Here is an 18,893-nt window from a genome sequence, read left to right as displayed (position 1 = left end):
AGTTAAAAAATATATTTTGAAAATACCTATAAAACTCGTTCAATACTTCAACACTGTGTCGGTACCTATTTATTTTCGATATATGTATGTATATATTTTTTTCTTTAATGGTATATTTTTAGCCACTTCCGACATACATAATATAATAAGAAACCAGAAACCAAACCAACCGAGTCATTCTCGTGAATACAAATATTATTATTGTGTGGACTTCAAACCTTCAATAATCGTGATATATTACACCACTACACCTTGATGGTGTGGTGTGTATAAAAATATAAAAATACATAGCAAAATTATAATTATGACTACTTCATTCTCACTTATGACAACAAATATTTGTAATTGTGAAGCAGAAATGCCACAAATATATTTTGGTTGGTCGCCAAATGCCACACGCCAAGCCAATGACGAACATCGATCGCATAATTTGTGGAGCGAGGCCAACATACTCATAAACAAACATTGGACAGGCGGCCGCGTCTGATTGGTCGTCGAGCTCAGTAGCGCCGGTTTTTTAGCGGCGTTCACACGTAACATATGTTTTCATTTCACCAATATTGCAATTCTCAGCACAATAATGTCGTGGAGCAATGATGTTGTGTTAGAATTTTTAGATCTCTATAGAAGAGAACAACTTTTATGGGACCCCAAACATCCATTGCACAGGAATAGAAGTGAGGTGACGAATGCGTGGCTCAGAATACAGACGTCTCTCAGTATAAATTGCTCGATCGTCGACCTTAAAAAGAAAAAAGAATCTTTAATGACCTCATTCAGAATGCATTTTAATAAGAAAAAGAGATCACAGGAAGACTATAGTACGACTTGGTTTGCTTATTCTATGATGGAAAGTTTTCTTGGCGGCAAATATGAATGCGATAGCACTAATCAAATGGAACAAGAGGTAAGAATATTGCGGAATCTTATTAGATACCTATAAGAAACAATACCTAAGTACGTAATTTGTTACATATATTATATTATTTTGTAGAATATATTCAACATTCAGTTTTTAGAATAACTATTATGACAAACTTGGCTGACAATAATAGTATTTTCATTTAATTTTAGACATAGACACCTACATAATTACACAATATAAATAGATTGGCTTTTAAAAAAAAGATTTTTAGTAGTGTTTTCGCACGGTAGGGAAAATGTTCTACGTGAATTATTTTTGATTTGAACTAACATTGGTTCAAATATACTATGTTGATGGCAAATGCGTGTTCAAGTGTGTTTGTTTCTTGTATAGACATTGGACTATTGGTTGGCCTTGTGCATTATGGCGCAAACTCAGTCGACAAATATTCGATAAAGCTTACAAGGGCTATTGGTCATGATTCTTAACCGGATTCCCCATTACGTGTTATGGCGTGAGGTTCTAATAAGATTAGTCCACAGATAAGATAAATTTTATGTCTGTGCAGTTGGATTTAGTGTTATATTTATTATGTCCTAATACTTATAACCTTATTTATTATCCCTTAATTAACGTATAAATAACAGATTATGCAATTTAATGATTACATTATTATAGGTTTTGCCGGTTTTAGTCAAATGCAAAAAAAATGCACGTGAATTAAAAAGAACATTAGTAAGTCTATAACTCTGTATGTATGCATAATATCTATACGTAAATGGATACCTATATGATAATCCGGCAAATTACTTAGCGTTATATGTAATACGCACTTACTTAAATGCATTAGATATGCCTATAAATAAGTAGGTAGGTAGTTATAGTTATATGCCTTCCTATTCGTTTAATTTCGGAATACGATTAATCTAAAATATCTTTCAATTACTAGATACTTAGATACTTTCAATTAATAATTATGAGTGCGTAATATAGACTACATAGATTTATTATTAATAAATAAAAACTATTCTTTTTTGAAGTTGGTAATCAAGGCATAATCCATACCTACATATTAAGAAACTCGCTTAGAATTTTAGTTCTGATTCTTCTTCTTCTGTATGGCCACAGATAACATAATATTACATAGTATGACTTTCACCAGATGAGGTACAACGTTAGGTAGATTATTACACATATATGATATTTTACATACTTATCTACTACTTATGTTGACATTTAACAATGACATTCGTTTCTATTTCAACATAGACTAAATTATATATTAACAATTATGAAATTTATATATCACTAGCTGTACCAGCAACTTCGTCCTCGTGGAATTTAACTTTATTCTTCTAAAATAAAAGTAGCCTAAGTTACTCCTTATTATATCAGCTACCTGTCAAAAAAAGTCCCGTCAAAATCAGTCCAGCCATTTCAGAGTTTAGCTGGAACAAACAGACAGACAAAAATTGGAAAAAATGTTATTTTGGTGTATGTACCGTATTTATTCATATGCATGTAGTAAAAAACGGTTATTTCATTATTACAAACAGACACTCCAATTTTATTTTATATGTATAGATTACAATGTCCATACCGTATAAAAAGTAGCACTTATAAAATAGTTACGTTTGTAATTTAATACAATTTGTATTGGTGTTGTACCGTATTTATCTAATACTAATAAAATACTACATACTGCCAGTACTCGTTGCAATTATGTAGTATCTAATATTAATTTTAATGTATTTTTTTTATTTCAGTTTTACGGAAACGTTACATATTCACCAAATACTAACACACAGCAGCCCGTGATCGACATCTCTGGTCGAACTATACAAGTGGTCGAACGACCCACTCTCGTTACCAGGCAGAACAAAGCACAAGCGAGCACGCCAATCTCAAAAAGCACGAATCACTCCAATTTAGTATTCGCGAAGAAACAAGAAGAACCGACGGGTCATATGAGGAATTCACCAGGCGATAAGAGAGAGATGGACGAGTATGAACTTTATGGACAGCTGCTGGCAAAAAAATTAAGAAAACTAGATGAACACCAGCGAGATGTGGCCATGCATGATATTGATAATATAATGTTTCGCGCCAAAATGCAGAGCAGTTCGTCACAGTCTAGAAGTTACTCTTCTTCACCTTCCCCTGTGCAGAGGAAGGTGAAATCCCCTATATTTATAGTGGCACAGCAGTCCCACTCGCAGTATGAGGACGAAAATACTCCGTATCAGGACCATATGCAGCCTCCTTCCTAATGCCGGCTTTCTGCTTTATGGCAGTACAGGATTCTACCATAATGGTTAAGGTAGTCATGATATGGCGCCGCAAATGGTCTTTTCCAGGGTATAGATAGAAATACGCGAAGCGCGCATTTCAAATAATATAATTACTAACCCAGGACAATTCACTCAGCGCCATCTAGTCCCAAACTAAGCAGAGTTGTGTATTATCTATATATTTTTTATTTGTAATATTAATCTTTTCATTGCTTGATGTCAATTAACGAGATTTTACAAATTGCATTAAAATCCATTCAGCCATTAAGTCGTGGAAAATTAAAATACATACACACTTTAAAAAAAATACTCATTTATAGATCACAAGCTGTTACACAATGTATAATGGTATGGACGATGCACACTAAACGTTCTTCTCGTATTTGTTTTTTTTATTTATCCACGGAATATTATTGATATAAGGAGATCCGCAGAAGAACCAGAGTGACAGACATAGCCCGAAGAATTGCAAAACTGAAGTGGCAATGGGCAGAGCACATAGCTCGTAGGACAGATAGCCGTTGGGACAGTAAAGTCCTCAAGTGGCGACCGCGGACCGGAAGACGCATCGTGGGAAGGCCTCCAGCAAGGTGGACCGACGATTTGGTCAAGATCGCTGGAAGGCATTGGATGCGAGCGGCGCAGGACCTATCGTCGTGGAGATCTTTGGGGGAGGCCTTTGTTCAGCAGTGGACGTCTTCCGGGCTGAGATGATGATGATTAATATAAAATATAGCCTATTTCTGTCTTCAGTAAACAGTCGTATTCCTATCATGTGAAATTTCACTTCAGACAGATTCATTCAGCCGTTTCGGCATGAAAAGATAACAAACAGACAGATATGCCTTTTATCATTTACTAGCTAACAGCCCCGGCTGCATTATGGATATTCCATATAAACCTTCCTCTTGAATCATTCTATCTAATGCTAAAATCAATACGCAAACAGACAGCACAAGCGGTCATTTCATGCTATGTAAAGATAGTAGACACGGATGTGTAAATGTTTCTACATAAACATTACAAAATATTACGAGATATTCGACACGTAACATAACATACTAGTAAGATCGAGACAGAACGGTGATTCATAATCCTAAAAAATATTGATAAGTAGGAATGTTATCATTGTACTTTGTACTGGCCGTTTATGTCTGTCTATACAATAGAGACTATTCCCATTCCATTATTTATATCTAGTACTAGTACACTAAATAGAAATAATATTTTTTCAAATAAACCTAATATAAGTACTTTTGAATAGTCATATATAAAATCTTGATTTTACGGCTCATACTGAAAGCCTTATCCCAAGAAAAACGTACATAAAACTTGCATGTTACTTTTTAAATAAATATTGTTCAGCATTAGATTTTTAAGATTTTGTGTGAATATATACTGACAAATACCAAGATAGACAAACATAATTACGGAAAAATAATACGGATACAGCTGGGCTGGGCAGCTTTTTGAAAACTTCGTCAAGTCTGTCTTCTCGTTGTCGCTTCCATAAAGCTTTAAAACAAATGTATACTTATATATAATCGGTGCGTCCTACCCGTTATGACTTACGGTGGCGAAACGTGGACACTGGGGATACGACTGGTCCACCAACTCAAAGTCGCTCAACGAGCTATGGAATGAGCTATACTTGGAGTTTCTTTGAGGGATAAAATCCAAAACGAAGTAATCCGCCAGAGAATTAAGGTCACCGACATCTGTAAGAGAAAGGCTGAAGATCTTGCCCAGGGAGAGAACTATGTCTGAACATAGGACTGTTCACTGCTTGTGGTGAACTGCAGTGTCCTGATAATGCGGATGACAAAAATAAATAAATATAATAGACTTGAGTAACAAAATGTCATCTGTGTGTAGTGTCTGTCTGTTTGTTTTTACCAATACACAAAATTAAAAAAAGGAATATGTGCTCGGACACATAGTAGAAGGAAAAGTCAACGCGCGAGTGGAAAAACGAATGGCAACAAAAATTTTACTTGATATTTTACGGGCAGATTGTTAATGTACTTGTTCCATTTAAAAACCTATGATAATGAAATAAGTGATAGTTGTATTGACTTATTTTTGTGATCACTTCCACACCTATTTTCTGGGAATCAGCTGTTCAGTTTGACAATTTTCCTCGGTGGTGTCAGATCTCCCATTTTTATGGGAAATCTTCTGATTTTAATGCAATATTAGCCTCCTACTTTTCATAACATTTCAAGAAACTAGATTTTAAAAAATATATCAAATATATAATAATATTTGAAGATACAAAAGAAAGAGAAAACATTATTTATCAAATATGCTAGCTCTCTACTTTTCTATTCTTCATATTTTTTTCTTGTTACGTCTAGGTATTTCTTTAATTTTTGCTGGCAACACTGGTCCTCTATCAATCTATCAGTCCATAAGTCAAGTGGATTCTAATCTTTGATAAACCGTAATTCCCCAATCAAAAGTCAAAACAATAAAGTCACCATTGTTTCAAAGCTAATTTGTTTATTTATATAACAGTAAACAAAGTGTGTAGATATTTCATGTAAATAGATTCAGTTCTATGCGTAGAAAACATGGCTACGATGATTAAGGAAAAGCGTCGAGAGGTACGTATTAAATATACAGTAGATTTGTTTTGTGGCAAATGATTTGTATAACACAGTCTCCTTGTCATTGTCTTTACAGAAAAAGAAAGCAAAGGAGAAAAGTTCTATCAGCCAAGTATTAGAGATAGAAGATCCTCCTATTCCCACTCGGTCATCGTTAGAATTAAATGCAGATATTATGACTGCCGATGCTGCCAGTGAACAACAAACTATTACGACGCCTGCAGTTGAAACTTACAGCACTAAATCTAGTCATGAACATGTCAAAGATACAACTATAACATCACATTCAGTTGAAAATACAACTGAATCTAATAATCAAAAGGAAGTAGTTAAAACAGAACAATTAGAGGTTCAACATTTGAAACCATTGCGGGATGAACATGCGGGGAAAACATTTGAAGATTTGAATTTAAAATTAGAACGAATGTCTATACCAGCTCCTAGTGCTGTACAGACATTAGAAGTAGAACAAACATTAGTATTACCTAATGAATATGTATCAAATGACTCTACCATGGAAATAAAGAGTCAGATTATTGAAGATGACATCGTAGTACCTTCTGCACCTACTTTTGAAATAGAGGAAGTCCCTCAGGCCACATATACACATCCTGTATTAGTCAAGGAAGTACCAGCACCACTAATTGAATATAAAGTCCAGTGTATGCCTCTGGAGCAAGCAGTTTGGATTTATGGTGGGAAAGAGATAGCCGAAGTTAAATCTTTAAGTGAGAGGGAGGAGGCAGCAGTAGAAACTGGACCAGTCAGTGGACCTGAACATCCATTAGTAGATCTACTCTCAACTTTACGGTACATACATTTATCTTAATAATAATTTGATTCTAGCACATGTTTTTCTGTAATTCTAAAGTCAAAGATAAAGATGCCCACCTGATGATAAGTGGTAACTGTCTCTTATATACATGAAGAGCTCTAACAACATCACATTATCATGTGTGTGTTTGGAATAAGATGTCTTGCCTCTTATCCTATATATATTTAACTCCCTTCAACCAAAACACAGCTTACAAAGCAACCTACTTAGCAGCTGAAGTAAGAGAAGCAGAGGTGCCTATGCAGATGACTGCTTACCTCAATCGAAAGTTATATGTAGATGACAGCTTATGAAGTACCTCAGTAGAAAGTTAATTATAATTAGCAAAGAATTTGTGTCCTTTTAAATAGATGTTTTGCTCTTAGAGTAATGTTTGTGAAATCCACATACTTTTGTTTTCCTGTATTTCAAAAGACTGTGTCAAATTAAATAAATTTCAAGCTACATTTATGTATGTATAAACATGTTCTATATTGGCAATAGTGTAATTGTTAATAATTCATTTTTTATATCTGTTATACTTTACATAAATGTATATAAAACTAAATATAACATGTCTAATAATTGTTTTAGATTAAACTCGTAAATCTATAAATCAAATTAATATGTGGAAGATCTATAGATCAAATGAATTCAAATGTCTCAAAATAACATATTTAAAAAAAAATCTATATTGAATTAGAATGACCACTTTTTATAGATATATTTGAATAACCTTACTGACTTTACTCTTTTACACATTGTCAAGTATTTCTGTTTTATTCTATTATTTTTAAAAAAAAAATTATTTGATAATTATTGTCTATATTAAATGGACAGTCAATAATTATAAATAGTTAGTATCCCTTCATATAAATTATTATACACACCAATGCTAGAGCCTCAATAAAAATAAAAGAGCTCAGTTGCAAAACCTAAATAAAAAAGACTAGATTCCTACAAATTTATTTAGTTACTCAACAATAAAGAAAATCTCTTTAAAATCATGTTTCAGACAATCTTACACAGCTCTAGAACGTGATCGAACACAATTGTTCAATGGATTCGCTGAAGAAGAGAAATACAGATCAACACTTTGGAAGATTGAAAAGAAGACTTTACATTTGTCGGAGCAGTGCAAGTGTGGGGCCAGTGTGGACTTTTGGGGCTCATATGAAGATGCTCAGCTGTTGAAGGATAGAATACCTGCTGCTCGAATGAGACTGACAGCTCTCTTGAGAGACATCCAGGAATCATACTGCCATCATCAATATTCGGCTCTTTTAGCTTTTTGCCAGGTATGTAGTTATTCTTTTTAAATTATTTGTGAATAGAGAGACTGTAACTCACTGAGTTAATTCTCTCTCAACAGATTTCTGAAACAAGTCTGCTAAGGACTTGGTGAGCTGATCATAAGATATGGAAAACGTAAAAAAAAGTAATCATGAATAATATTTTTTTATGCAATTTGAATAGTAAACAGGCTGATGATAATAAGTAGATACCAGGGACTATATAAATAAACTGCACTATGTACATTACGATATCATGTTACGCCAGTGATACTGTTTCAGTATTGTTATTCTAAAAGACTAAAATTTTATGCGTCATGCTATAATTTCTCTGACTTATCTTACAATAACACTGAAACATGGCGTTAAGAAATTTGCCTTGTAACATTTATTTCGGACTACTCTAAAGCTGTTGGCCGCAGCTCACCTTTACGGCTTCACTGGACGATAGGGGGCGAGATAAATAGCACTCCAAACCCTCGGAAGGGCTTATGGAGCGGCTGAAGGCCAACTCCCACTTGACGGGGCACCGCTAGGGTTTCGAATAGACGGTTCAGAGGTTCAGACCATCCTAATTTCGATTACTTTGTAGCAGCTGCTTAGCAGCTGAAATAGTTTAGACTTAGGTACCCATGAAGTACGACTTATCAGATAATCTACTATAGTATAAACTGTTACAAATCCAGGCTGACATTTGAAGGCCAAAGTAGAATTAAATTAAAATTACATTCAAATGATGCAAATGACTGTGCAATATGCATTATTATGAGCATTAACTTAGTATTATTATTTTTTGTTTTAGATAGAGGAATTTTTATCTGGAATTATCAAAACAAACAAAAACGAAATACGTGAAGCTCTTACTTTAATACTGCAAGCGTTAAAGTTGAGCGACAATGCACCTCCGGCGCTAGCTAAAGTGTTGCAGCGTTGGGCGACTGCACTCTCCGTTGCACTCGTCGACGGTCGAGATTTGAGGCAGTTGTTATTTCTAATACATCATTTGTTCAGGTCAGTTCATTAACTGTTTATTAAACATGCTTATAATAATAATTAATGTGAAAGTGTCTTTCTGTCTATTTGTTACCTTTTCACAACTAAACCGCTGAATGGATCTAAATGAAATATGAAACGAAGATAAATGGTATTATGATGATGAACATAGATAGCCTATGTTCATTTTCATAATGCCATTTTACCTTTTTTCTTTTAAATTTAATGCTTTTACCCTTTATCTAAAAAAATCGGGTATTGAGTGAAATGGAGGTTAGTGTAGTCAAAGTCGCAGTCAACAGCTAGTATGTTATATAATACAAACAATTTTTAGTACTGAATAATAGTATCGGTCCCATTGTCCTTGTCCTGTTTTATTTATGGGAAGGGTTTAAATTATAAGTAGGTATTATTGTGTAATTTACGACACACCGAACAGTCAACACTTGGCTTCCAAATTTATTTAAAAATAGTCTTCATCCGCGTGGGATTTAACTTTATTTTTTTAAAATAAAAGTAGCCTAAGTTACTCCTTATTACATCAGCTACCTGCCAATAAAAGTCCCATCAAAATCGGCCCAGCCATTTCAGAGATTAGCCGGAACAAACAGACAGACAAAAATGTAAAAAATGTTATTTTGGTGTATGTACCGTATTTATATTCATATGTATGTAGTAAAAAACAGTTATTTCAATATTATAAACAGACACACCAATTTTATTTATATGTATACATTGTATTCAATGCGTCGTTTAGAGGCGAAACACGTTTCGCAATATGAGTGTAGATAGATAAAATTTTATAACTCATAGTGAAGGTCATAACGATTCAAGTACCGGTAGTCAGGCCTCCTAACTGAATACTTGTAGTCTCACACATGCTAATGATAACGGAATTAAACTAAATAATATAAATCCAATTATAATAAAATGGACTTTTGCAAAATAACACATAATTTATTAAAAAATATACAATCAATCAAGCAATGCATCAACAAGTCAATCTTTTTCTCTTGGTTTCCTTGTCTATCTGCGATCAGCCAATTGGATTTTGTCAGATTTGGTTTGCATTGCTATCATTATCTTGCACTTTGAGTTTACACACATCCAGTGAAGTAGTCCTCCTTTTAAATAAATCTGTTGTGTTAGATCAGCCAGACGTGACCTTTTCAGTCTGAATATGTGACCCCTGGAATCCATGAGTGTTGTGGCTAATGGTTTTAACAACATGGGCTGTAATAAATCAACATGATTCTAGTAATATACCATGTCAGGTTGACTTTCACATGATTCCTTTTGGAAACCATCGTGATAAGTTTTTGGTGAATTTGTCACGATGGGCTTAACTGACTATATCATCCTAGACTGGTGCCCCGCCATCGTAAACCATTACCGCAGGCGAGTCCACCATTCCATTATCTTACTAACATTAAACTTACTAATATAAACGCGAAAGTTTGTGAGTATTGATTGATGATAAATGTCAAGTAAGTATAATGCAGACAAAGTTGAGCGGATCAGATAGTCATCAATAAAAATATGAATATAATTGGTTTAATGTGCAGACAAACTCGGTCGGTGCGGTGGGCGGCGCCGGCGGTGTCGGCGGGTGCGGGCGCGGCCAGCGGGCCTGAACTGCTGGCGCTGCTCGAGCTGCTGCTGACGAGGCCGCCGGCGCTCGAACATGCCGCCGAGTGCACAGAGGGTACGTATACTATTCCAGAAATAGACACGTGGCTGACTGGCCTACCCGCTGCACGATATCAGTTACTGAAATACCCTAAAATGTATGGATAAATAGTTTAGTTTCATTGCCAAGAGACATAAAGACTATGATGAATAACTGTACGGTTTTGATGCTAAAAGACGCCTTATGGACATGTTTTAGTTGTTAAAATCATAAACTCGGAGTAATAATTTTGGAGAGAGGCAGAGTTCAGTTTGTTCGTTCAGGTTGTGTCTACTATTCTGAGCATAAATAAATAATAATAATATGTTAGGATAATTCACGCAGCGCCAGTTTGTCCCAAGTTAAGCTAGCTAGAGCTTGTGTTATAGGTACTAAATATCTAATATGGATACATATGTACTCTGTCTTTTTTTGTAAATACATACATATTATACATAGAAAACACCCAGACTGATAGAAACAATCATACCCATGAATACAAATGTTGGTGTGCTAAACCGTTAGACCACAGAGGCCGTCAAATCTACTACTGTTATAGATGGACAAAAGAATTCGCAACAGCCTTTTGTAACAATATTCTTTTACTTACACAATTGGGTCTTCAAATTCATATATTGAGATTGTACCTACTGCCACGACGTAAGTGTGAATCAAATTCACGTACTACCATTATATTTTGTATGTACCACTTGGGTCGTTATGCAGAGGGCGCGGGCGGCTCGGCGGCGGAGGCGGATGCGTGGGAGGAGGTGGGGCGCGGGGGCGCGGGGGGCGCAGTGAGCGAGGGCGCGCTGCGCGAGCGAGACCTGCTAGCGCTACTCCGCGCCGCGCCGCTACGACGTCTCGTCGGCACCATCATGCTGTTCCCAGATATCGTTTGTATCCTCATTTTTTTATATATCACAACGGCTTATATAGCACAACATATCCTTTCAACTGTTAGCTGTCAAAATGACTTTAATTTCAAAATGATTCTAATGGTTTTAACGCTTCATCTGCGAGACCAATTACAGGACTTCTAGTAGATGGGGCTATAGTATGCTCCTTCGCAGATAAGAGAATAAATGTAATGTTAATACTGATTGCCAAACCCAAAACTGTTAGTGATGTCTTGAAATGTAATTAATTGTACAAGCGAGCTTATGTATTGCGGCAGGACGTGCGCAGAATGCGGGCGGAGGACTGGCGCGCGGGGGGAAGCGGCGCGCTGCGGGCGGCACGTGGCGTGCGCGCGCTACTGGCCGCGCTGCATCGTGCTCGCGTCGCGCATCCCAACTACACCCGCCTGCACCGCGCCCTGCGCACGCTCTCCGCCCGCGCGCTGCGGGCGCTCGCCGCCCTGCACCTGCACGCCAGGTACCTCGCGCGGCCGCACTACACGCACACTACACACTACACCCGCCTGCACCGCGCCCTGCGCACGCTCTCCGCCCGCGCGCTGCGGGCGCTCGCCGCCCTGCACCTGCACGCCAGGTACCTCGCGCGGCCGCACTACACGCACACTACACACTACACCCGCCTGCACCGCGCCCTGCGCACGCTCTCCGCCCGCGCGCTGCGGGCGCTCGCCGCCCTGCACCTGCACGCCAGGTACCTCGCGCGGCCGCACTACACGCACACTACACACTACACCCGCCTGCACCGCGCCCTGCGCACGCTCGCCGCCCTGCACCTGCACGCCAGGTACCTCGCGCGGCCGCACTACACGCACACTACACACTACACACTACACCCGCCTGCACCGCGCCCTGCGCACGCTCGCCGCCCTGCACCTGCACGCCAGGTACCTCGCGCGGCCGCACTACACGCACACTACACACTACACCCGCCTGCACCGCGCCCTGCGCACGCTCGCCGCCCGCGCGCTGCGGGCGCTCGCCGCCCTGCACCTGCACGCCAGGTACCTCGCGCGGCCGCACTACACGCACACTACACACTACACCCGCCTGCACCGCGCCCTGCGCACGCTCTCCGCCCGCGCGCTGCGGGCGCTCGCCGCCCTGCACCTGCACGCCAGGTACCTCGCGCGGCCGCACTACACGCACACTACACACTACACCCGCCTGCACCGCGCCCTGCGCACGCTCTCCGCCCGCGCGCTGCGGGCGCTCGCCGCCCTGCACCTGCACGCCAGGTACCTCGCGCGGCCGCACTACACGCACACTACACACTACACCCGCCTGCACCGCGCCCTGCGCACGCTCGCCGCCCTGCACCTGCACGCCAGGTACCTCGCGCGGCCGCACTACACGCACACTACACACTCCACCCGCCTGCACCGCGCCGCGCACGGCTGCACCGCCCGCGCGCTGCGGGCGCTCGCCGCCCTGCACCTGCACGCCAGGTACCTCGCGCGGCCGCACTACACGCACACTACACACTACACCCGCCTGCACCGCGCCCTGCGCACGCTCTCCGCCCGCGCGCTGCGGGCGCTCGCCGCCCTGCACCTGCACGCCAGGTACCTCGCGCGGCCGCACTACACGCACACTACACACTACACCCGCCTGCACCGCGCCCTGCGCACGCTCTCCGCCCGCGCGCTGCGGGCGCTCGCCGCCCTGCACCTGCACGCCAGGTACCTCGCGCGGCCGCACTACACGCACACTACACACTACACACTACACCCGCCTGCACCGCGCCCTGCGCACGCTCGCCGCCCTGCACCTGCACGCCAGGTACCGCGCGGCCGCACTACACGCACACTACACACTACACCCGCCTGCACCGCGCCCTGCGCACGCTCGCCGCCCTGCACCTGCACGCCAGGTACCTCGCGCGGCCGCACTACACGCACACTACACACTACACCCGCCTGCACCGCGCCCTGCGCACGCTCTCCGCCCGCCAGCTCCGAACAGCCCACCTCGCGCCGCCGCACACACGCACACTACACACTACACCCGCCTGCACCGCGCCCTGCGCACGCTCGCCGCCCTGCACCTGCACGCCAGGTACCTCGCGCGGCCGCACTACACGCACACTACACACTACACCCGCCTGCACCGCGCCCTGCGCACGCTCGCCGCCCTGCACCTGCACGCCAGGGACCTCGCGCGGCCGCACTACACGCACACTACACACTACACCCGCCTGCACCGCGCCCTGCGCACGCTCGCCGCCCTGCACCTGCACGCCAGGTACCTCGCGCGGCCGCACTACACGCACACTACACACTACACCCGCCTGCACCGCGCCCTGCGCACGCTCGCCGCCCTGCACCTGCACGCCAGGTACCTCGCGCGGCCGCACTACACGCACACTACACACTACACACCCGCACTACGCGCGCCTGCACCGTGCCCACCAACTAATTCTAATTCTTGATGAAGATTGTGGACTACTAAACAACGAATCCTTTCAGATATCTGTATAATATGCATTGATTAAAATTGTTATTTATACAGTACGTCGTACGAGAGGGCGCTACGTGATGAGATAACGGCAGAGATGGAGGCGTGTTACATGGCGGGCGTGAAGCTGTTCGGCACCAGCCAACTGCAGCGGCTGCCCGCCACTCTGCTGGCGGACAACAGCGCCAGCGACTATTACTACACGCTCATCATCGGACTGCACGGTATATATCGAGACACAATAGATTGATGCCATTTTTACCTCTATATTATAATTAAGTTTTATTTTCTTTTTATATTTGATATACATATTAATTTATGTAATTATTCTTTCTGTGAGAGGAACAATAAAGTGTTTTTCATTCATTCATTCATTGATGGAGTAGGTGCCCATTTTTTTTATGTCTCATTGAATGTTCTCTGTATCCTTAATATTACATGAATTGCATATTTGATTGCTTAAATGGCACATTGGTTAAGATGTATGTAATAACAAAATAAACAACTTCATATTTATTTTATTCAAATATACATAATAAGAATTTAAAATGTATGTTAATAAAACTATTATTTATTAAATAAAATGTCATTGCACTTTTATCAGTGAAAAGTAATTAATTAATATTATATTGAATTTTCGTTACTGTCATCAGATAAGGACCAAAACCAGCTGGAAGTTCTGCCAATAACGGTACCGTTGTTGTCATGCAAGCAGCGCGTGGAGGTGGTGTCGCAGGCGACCATCGACCGTCGTCACGACCACCAGCTCGCCAGGGTCGTGGTCGAGTTCTTACTACAGGTTACTATTTAATATTTAGTAATGCTAATGTTTAATGCCGAAACTCCACTAAATTTTCGGTACCGTAAAACCTTGTCATCAGTATCAACTAATTCTAAATTTGATAGTTTTATTAATAAAAAATACGCTAATAATACTACTGATATACGAATCGAACCGTAATATACACGTACGTGTATGTCTGACGCAAGAAAGAAATAAAAATGGAAGAAAAGAAAAAATATGTACCATGTGCAGGCATGTGTGAAGCGTAAACCAGCGGCTTGCGGCGGCGCGGGCGGCTGCGAGCACGCGGCACGTGCGTGGTTGCCACGTGTACTGCACGCGCATCCATACCTCTACACCATCGCTCTACATCTGCTCGCCGATATCTACCAGAGTCAGTATTACCACACATTCTTGTTAATATTGTAAACGCGAAATTTTGTAAGTATACGCAAAAACTACTGACCGGGTTCTAATGAGACTTTACAGTAATATATTGATGAAAACAACGTATGCATCCTGATTAGGGCCCTCACAGAATTTACTAAGCTGAAGAGCAAACACCACACTATAGCCCAAAACCCCCAATAAAAAAATACAGTAATATAGCTTCAAAATAACACACAGACTATAATTTAAACAGGTATTATATAAATTGGGCGATTATTCATTGTACATATTTCTTATGTTATTACTGTATAAAACGAGTTAATAAATTCTATTGTATTCTATATGGTGGTAAATCACATGTGCTTGGATAGTCCGTGAATGATTGTGTCTTTTTCGGACTACCTTAATGCTGTTGGCAGCAGCTGACCTTTATTACTTCACCGGAGGATAGTCGACAAGTGTAGATGGCATTCCAAACCCGCGGAAGGACTTATGGCTTTATAAGTAGCTGAACACTAACTCCCGCTTGACGAATTTGACTTTAGTCTGACCGTTAGAGGTTACAACCTCGACTGGGCCGTCGCAATTTCGATCCCCGTTTGAATTGGACGGGGGTCGATCGGAGGAGGAACTTGTCATGTAAAGGCAGTCATTCATCATTTAAGAGCGACGCTCTCGTCGGTGGAGCGCTTGCCACTTTCCACGATCTTCCGTCATACTCTTTAAACCTTGATACGACACGACTCCAATTCTGTCTTTCATTTGCTTGATGTAGTTGTGCCTTGGTCTCCCTCTCCCCCTCTTTCCTTATATCTGCCCCTCAATAATAACTTCCATAAATTAATCGTACCGTATCAAGTGTCCTAACATAAAGGCAGCTAAATATGACGGTAGTGTCGCCGCTGGAGGCGTGTTGCGTGCAGTACCTGCGCGTGCAGGCGTGGCGGCCGACGTTCGGGGACGCGCGCGCCGTGCTCGACGACTGGGCGCGCCGCTGTCCGCCGCTGCTGGCGCCGCTGCTCCTCAACCTCGACTATACTCCGCACAGGTCAGGGGAATCCTATACTACTATACTATACTGCTATATAGATTGTACTAGAAAGGTATATATATTTTCGACTCATTTAATGTGTTCATTCTCGTGAAAAGCTGATAGAAATACGTAAATAATTTTTTTTGTAACTCTGTACATATAAATAAAATTGAAATGATTATTTGTTATTTCAATTTTTTTTTGCCTTCGTTAAATGTAGTATGAAAGTATATACGGCACTTATATATGTATAAAAATAACGGGACTTTTATTTGTAAATAGCTAATATTATAAGGAATAATTTAGCAATTTTTATTTTAGAAATTATATTTATTATAAAACGATTGACATATTTATTTTCAATATTAGTATTTAAAAATGTCGTGAAGGAATAAATACACAAAATAATAATTTTTATTTTAGAAATTTCAATATTTATTATAAAACGATTGTATATATCATTATTTTCAATATTTATCATATTTAATAAATGTCTCGACCAGCAACATCTATATATTCACCATGGTGTTGTACGAGTATAAGTATGCAGCTAGATGTCGTTGTGTATGTTTTTTTTTTATTTATTACGCACCGGACGACAGCGGTGTGTCACTGGAGGTGCAGCTGACGATCGGGTCGTGGGTGTGTGCCCGCGGGCGGTCGTGGGCGGGCGGCGGCGCGGGCGAGGCTCTGTGGCGCATACTGCGGCGGCTGCGGGTGCACCGCGCGTGCTGGGCGCTGCCGCTGCTGGCGCCCGACCCCGACCCGGAGCCCGACCCCGATGATCACTTCGCCAACGCGTACGCGCTGCTCTCCAGCTCTTGGGGGCATTGTATTCCATTGGTAAGTTTGACAGCTATCGTTTGCCGTGAGGGTATCAAAGTAGCGACTGCCTCCGAAATGTGTGTCCTCGCTGCTGCCTCAGCTCGCCCCCGAACTTGACGACCACTTCGCCAACGCTGCTCTCCAGCTCATGAGAACGTTGCATTCCGCTAGTGAGTTTGCACTATTCTCACTACTATATTTTGACGTTCTCGTAGCTACCTTATGGCTTAAGGGTATACTAATAACAAAGTAGTGGGGATGACAGAGGATTGTTGTAATGTAGACTGATTACATTGTTAGCAATGTACCATGTGAGGTCGAGCTCCACGCGGTGCCTCCTGGAAACCATAATAATAAATTCCTGGTGAATTTGTCACGCATCAGTATATACACTCAGTATCGTAATCATTCGTAAATTCTTGACGTAATTTATGGATGATCTATTAAAGATAAATGAAATTAAAGGTACGTATATGTACAGTGTAGTGCGTGCTCGTGCGCAGATATGTTCGCGAGGCGCGGAGGCTCTGGCGCGGTTGGCGGGCGCGGGCGCGGCACGCACTGCTGACGCCGTGCACTGCCTGGCCGCCGTCCTGCTCGCACTCTCGCCCTCGCCAGAGTCCGTCTCGCGCGCGCACGCGTTAGTACACCCACACGCTACCTCGCTACATTACAATTGAGACCTTACGTTATTGTTGTTAGAGATTCGATTCAATGAATATAAGTTTTGCCATGTTATGTTGACTTACGTGATGATTGGTTAACATGAACAAAATGAAAATCAAATTTAGTTTGATTAAATATCCAATAATTGCAGATTCACAGAAGTATTTAACACGTTACTAAACTCGGGCCCGAAGCTGGTGCTGCGCGCACTGGGGCTGGGCGGCGCCAGTGGCGCCCAGTTGCTGATGAAGCTGATGTTGGCACAACTTGCTGACGGACAGTAAGAATTTTTTATGTAAATTAAATAAATAAAAATATTGCAAAAGGTGGGGAAATAAAACGCAGATAAGCGCCGGTCGGCTAGTTCTATACAAAAGTGTATGTCGATGAGTGATGAGTGTCTGCACAGATGCGGCGAGTACCCGTGCGGCGCGGTGCTGGCGTGCTGGCTGCGGGCGGCGTGGCGGCCGCGGCTCGCAGCCTCCGGCGCCGCGCTCGTGGACGCCGCGCTGCTCGCCGCCAGGGACTGGCCCGCCGCAGACGCGCACGCCGCGCTGCTGCTGCAGGTCACTCCCGCACACTAGTATAGCCCCCTCCGACCGCTCGCCGCCAGGTTGATTAAATATCCCGCAACGCGCACGCCGCGCTGCTGCTGCAGGTCACACACTAGTATTCCGACCGCTCGCCGCCAGGGACTGGCCGCCGCAGACGCGCACGCCGCGCTGCTGCTGCGGTCGCACACTAGTATAGCCCCCTCCGACCGCTCGCCGCCAGGGACTGGCCCGCCGCAGACGCGCACGCCGCGCTGCTGCTGCAGGTCACTCCCGCACACTAGTATAGCCCACTCCGACCGCGCGCCGCCAGGGACTGGCCCGCCGCAGACGCGCACGCCGCGCTGCTTTTCCCGCACACTAGTATAGCCCCCTGACCGCTCGCCGCCAGGGAATTAAATAACGCGCTGCTGCTGCAGGTCAATCCCGCACACTAGTATAGCCCCCTCCGACCGCTCGCCGCCATCCCGCCGCAGACGCGCACGCCGCGCTGCTGCTGCAGGTGACTCCCGCACATATTGCATAAAGACCGCTCGCCGCCAGGAACTGGCCGCCGCAGAAACGCACGCCGCGCTGCTGCTGCGGGTCGGCTCCCGCACACTAGTATAGCAAACCGCTCGCCGCCAGGGACTGTCGCAGACGCGCACGTGCGCTGCTGCTGCAGGTCACTCCCGCACAGTATAGCCCCCTCCGACCGCTCGCCGCCAGGGCGGCGCGCAGTGCTGCACGCCGCGCTG

General features: G+C 42.8%; 2 protein-coding genes across 2 annotated transcripts in view; both read left to right on the top strand.

Moving 5' to 3' along the window:
- The first annotated feature begins 524 nt into the window (after positions 1 to 524).
- On the top strand, positions 525 to 3,308 carry LOC131848707 (uncharacterized). Its single transcript, XM_059198644.1, has 2 exons — positions 525 to 907; positions 2,632 to 3,308. Exons 1-2 carry the CDS (start codon positions 581 to 583, stop codon positions 3,133 to 3,135), a joined length of 831 nt encoding a protein of 276 aa, XP_059054627.1. The 5' UTR covers positions 525 to 580; the 3' UTR covers positions 3,136 to 3,308.
- Positions 3,309 to 5,611: 2,303 nt separating this feature from the next.
- Positions 5,612 to 18,893, top strand: part of LOC131848628 (uncharacterized) — a 36,108-nt gene continuing 22,826 nt past the window's right edge. Inside the window, exons 1-18 of the mRNA XM_059198549.1 lie at positions 5,612 to 5,762; positions 5,842 to 6,575; positions 7,595 to 7,877; positions 8,674 to 8,882; positions 10,430 to 10,569; positions 11,260 to 11,429; positions 11,711 to 12,237; positions 12,338 to 13,132; positions 13,962 to 14,131; positions 14,561 to 14,706; positions 14,944 to 15,085; positions 15,976 to 16,129; positions 16,717 to 16,957; positions 17,443 to 17,579; positions 17,757 to 17,885; positions 18,015 to 18,171; positions 18,298 to 18,422; positions 18,576 to 18,759. Coding sequence (XP_059054532.1) covers positions 5,730 to 5,762; positions 5,842 to 6,575; positions 7,595 to 7,877; positions 8,674 to 8,882; positions 10,430 to 10,569; positions 11,260 to 11,429; positions 11,711 to 12,237; positions 12,338 to 13,132; positions 13,962 to 14,131; positions 14,561 to 14,706; positions 14,944 to 15,085; positions 15,976 to 16,129; positions 16,717 to 16,957; positions 17,443 to 17,579; positions 17,757 to 17,885; positions 18,015 to 18,171; positions 18,298 to 18,422; positions 18,576 to 18,759 — 4,476 coding nt within the window. The 5' untranslated portion in view covers positions 5,612 to 5,729. The remainder of the gene's footprint in view (positions 5,763 to 5,841; positions 6,576 to 7,594; positions 7,878 to 8,673; positions 8,883 to 10,429; positions 10,570 to 11,259; positions 11,430 to 11,710; positions 12,238 to 12,337; positions 13,133 to 13,961; positions 14,132 to 14,560; positions 14,707 to 14,943; positions 15,086 to 15,975; positions 16,130 to 16,716; positions 16,958 to 17,442; positions 17,580 to 17,756; positions 17,886 to 18,014; positions 18,172 to 18,297; positions 18,423 to 18,575; positions 18,760 to 18,893) is intronic.

Source organism: Achroia grisella, unplaced genomic scaffold, assembly GCF_030625045.1.
Source record: "Achroia grisella isolate CSIRO2021 unplaced genomic scaffold, CSIRO_AGI_Agris_v1 utg567, whole genome shotgun sequence".
NCBI classification, from domain to species: domain Eukaryota; kingdom Metazoa; phylum Arthropoda; class Insecta; order Lepidoptera; family Pyralidae; genus Achroia; species Achroia grisella.
Note: the sequence above shows the minus strand (reverse complement) of the source record. Positions and strands in the feature narration are given on the sequence as shown.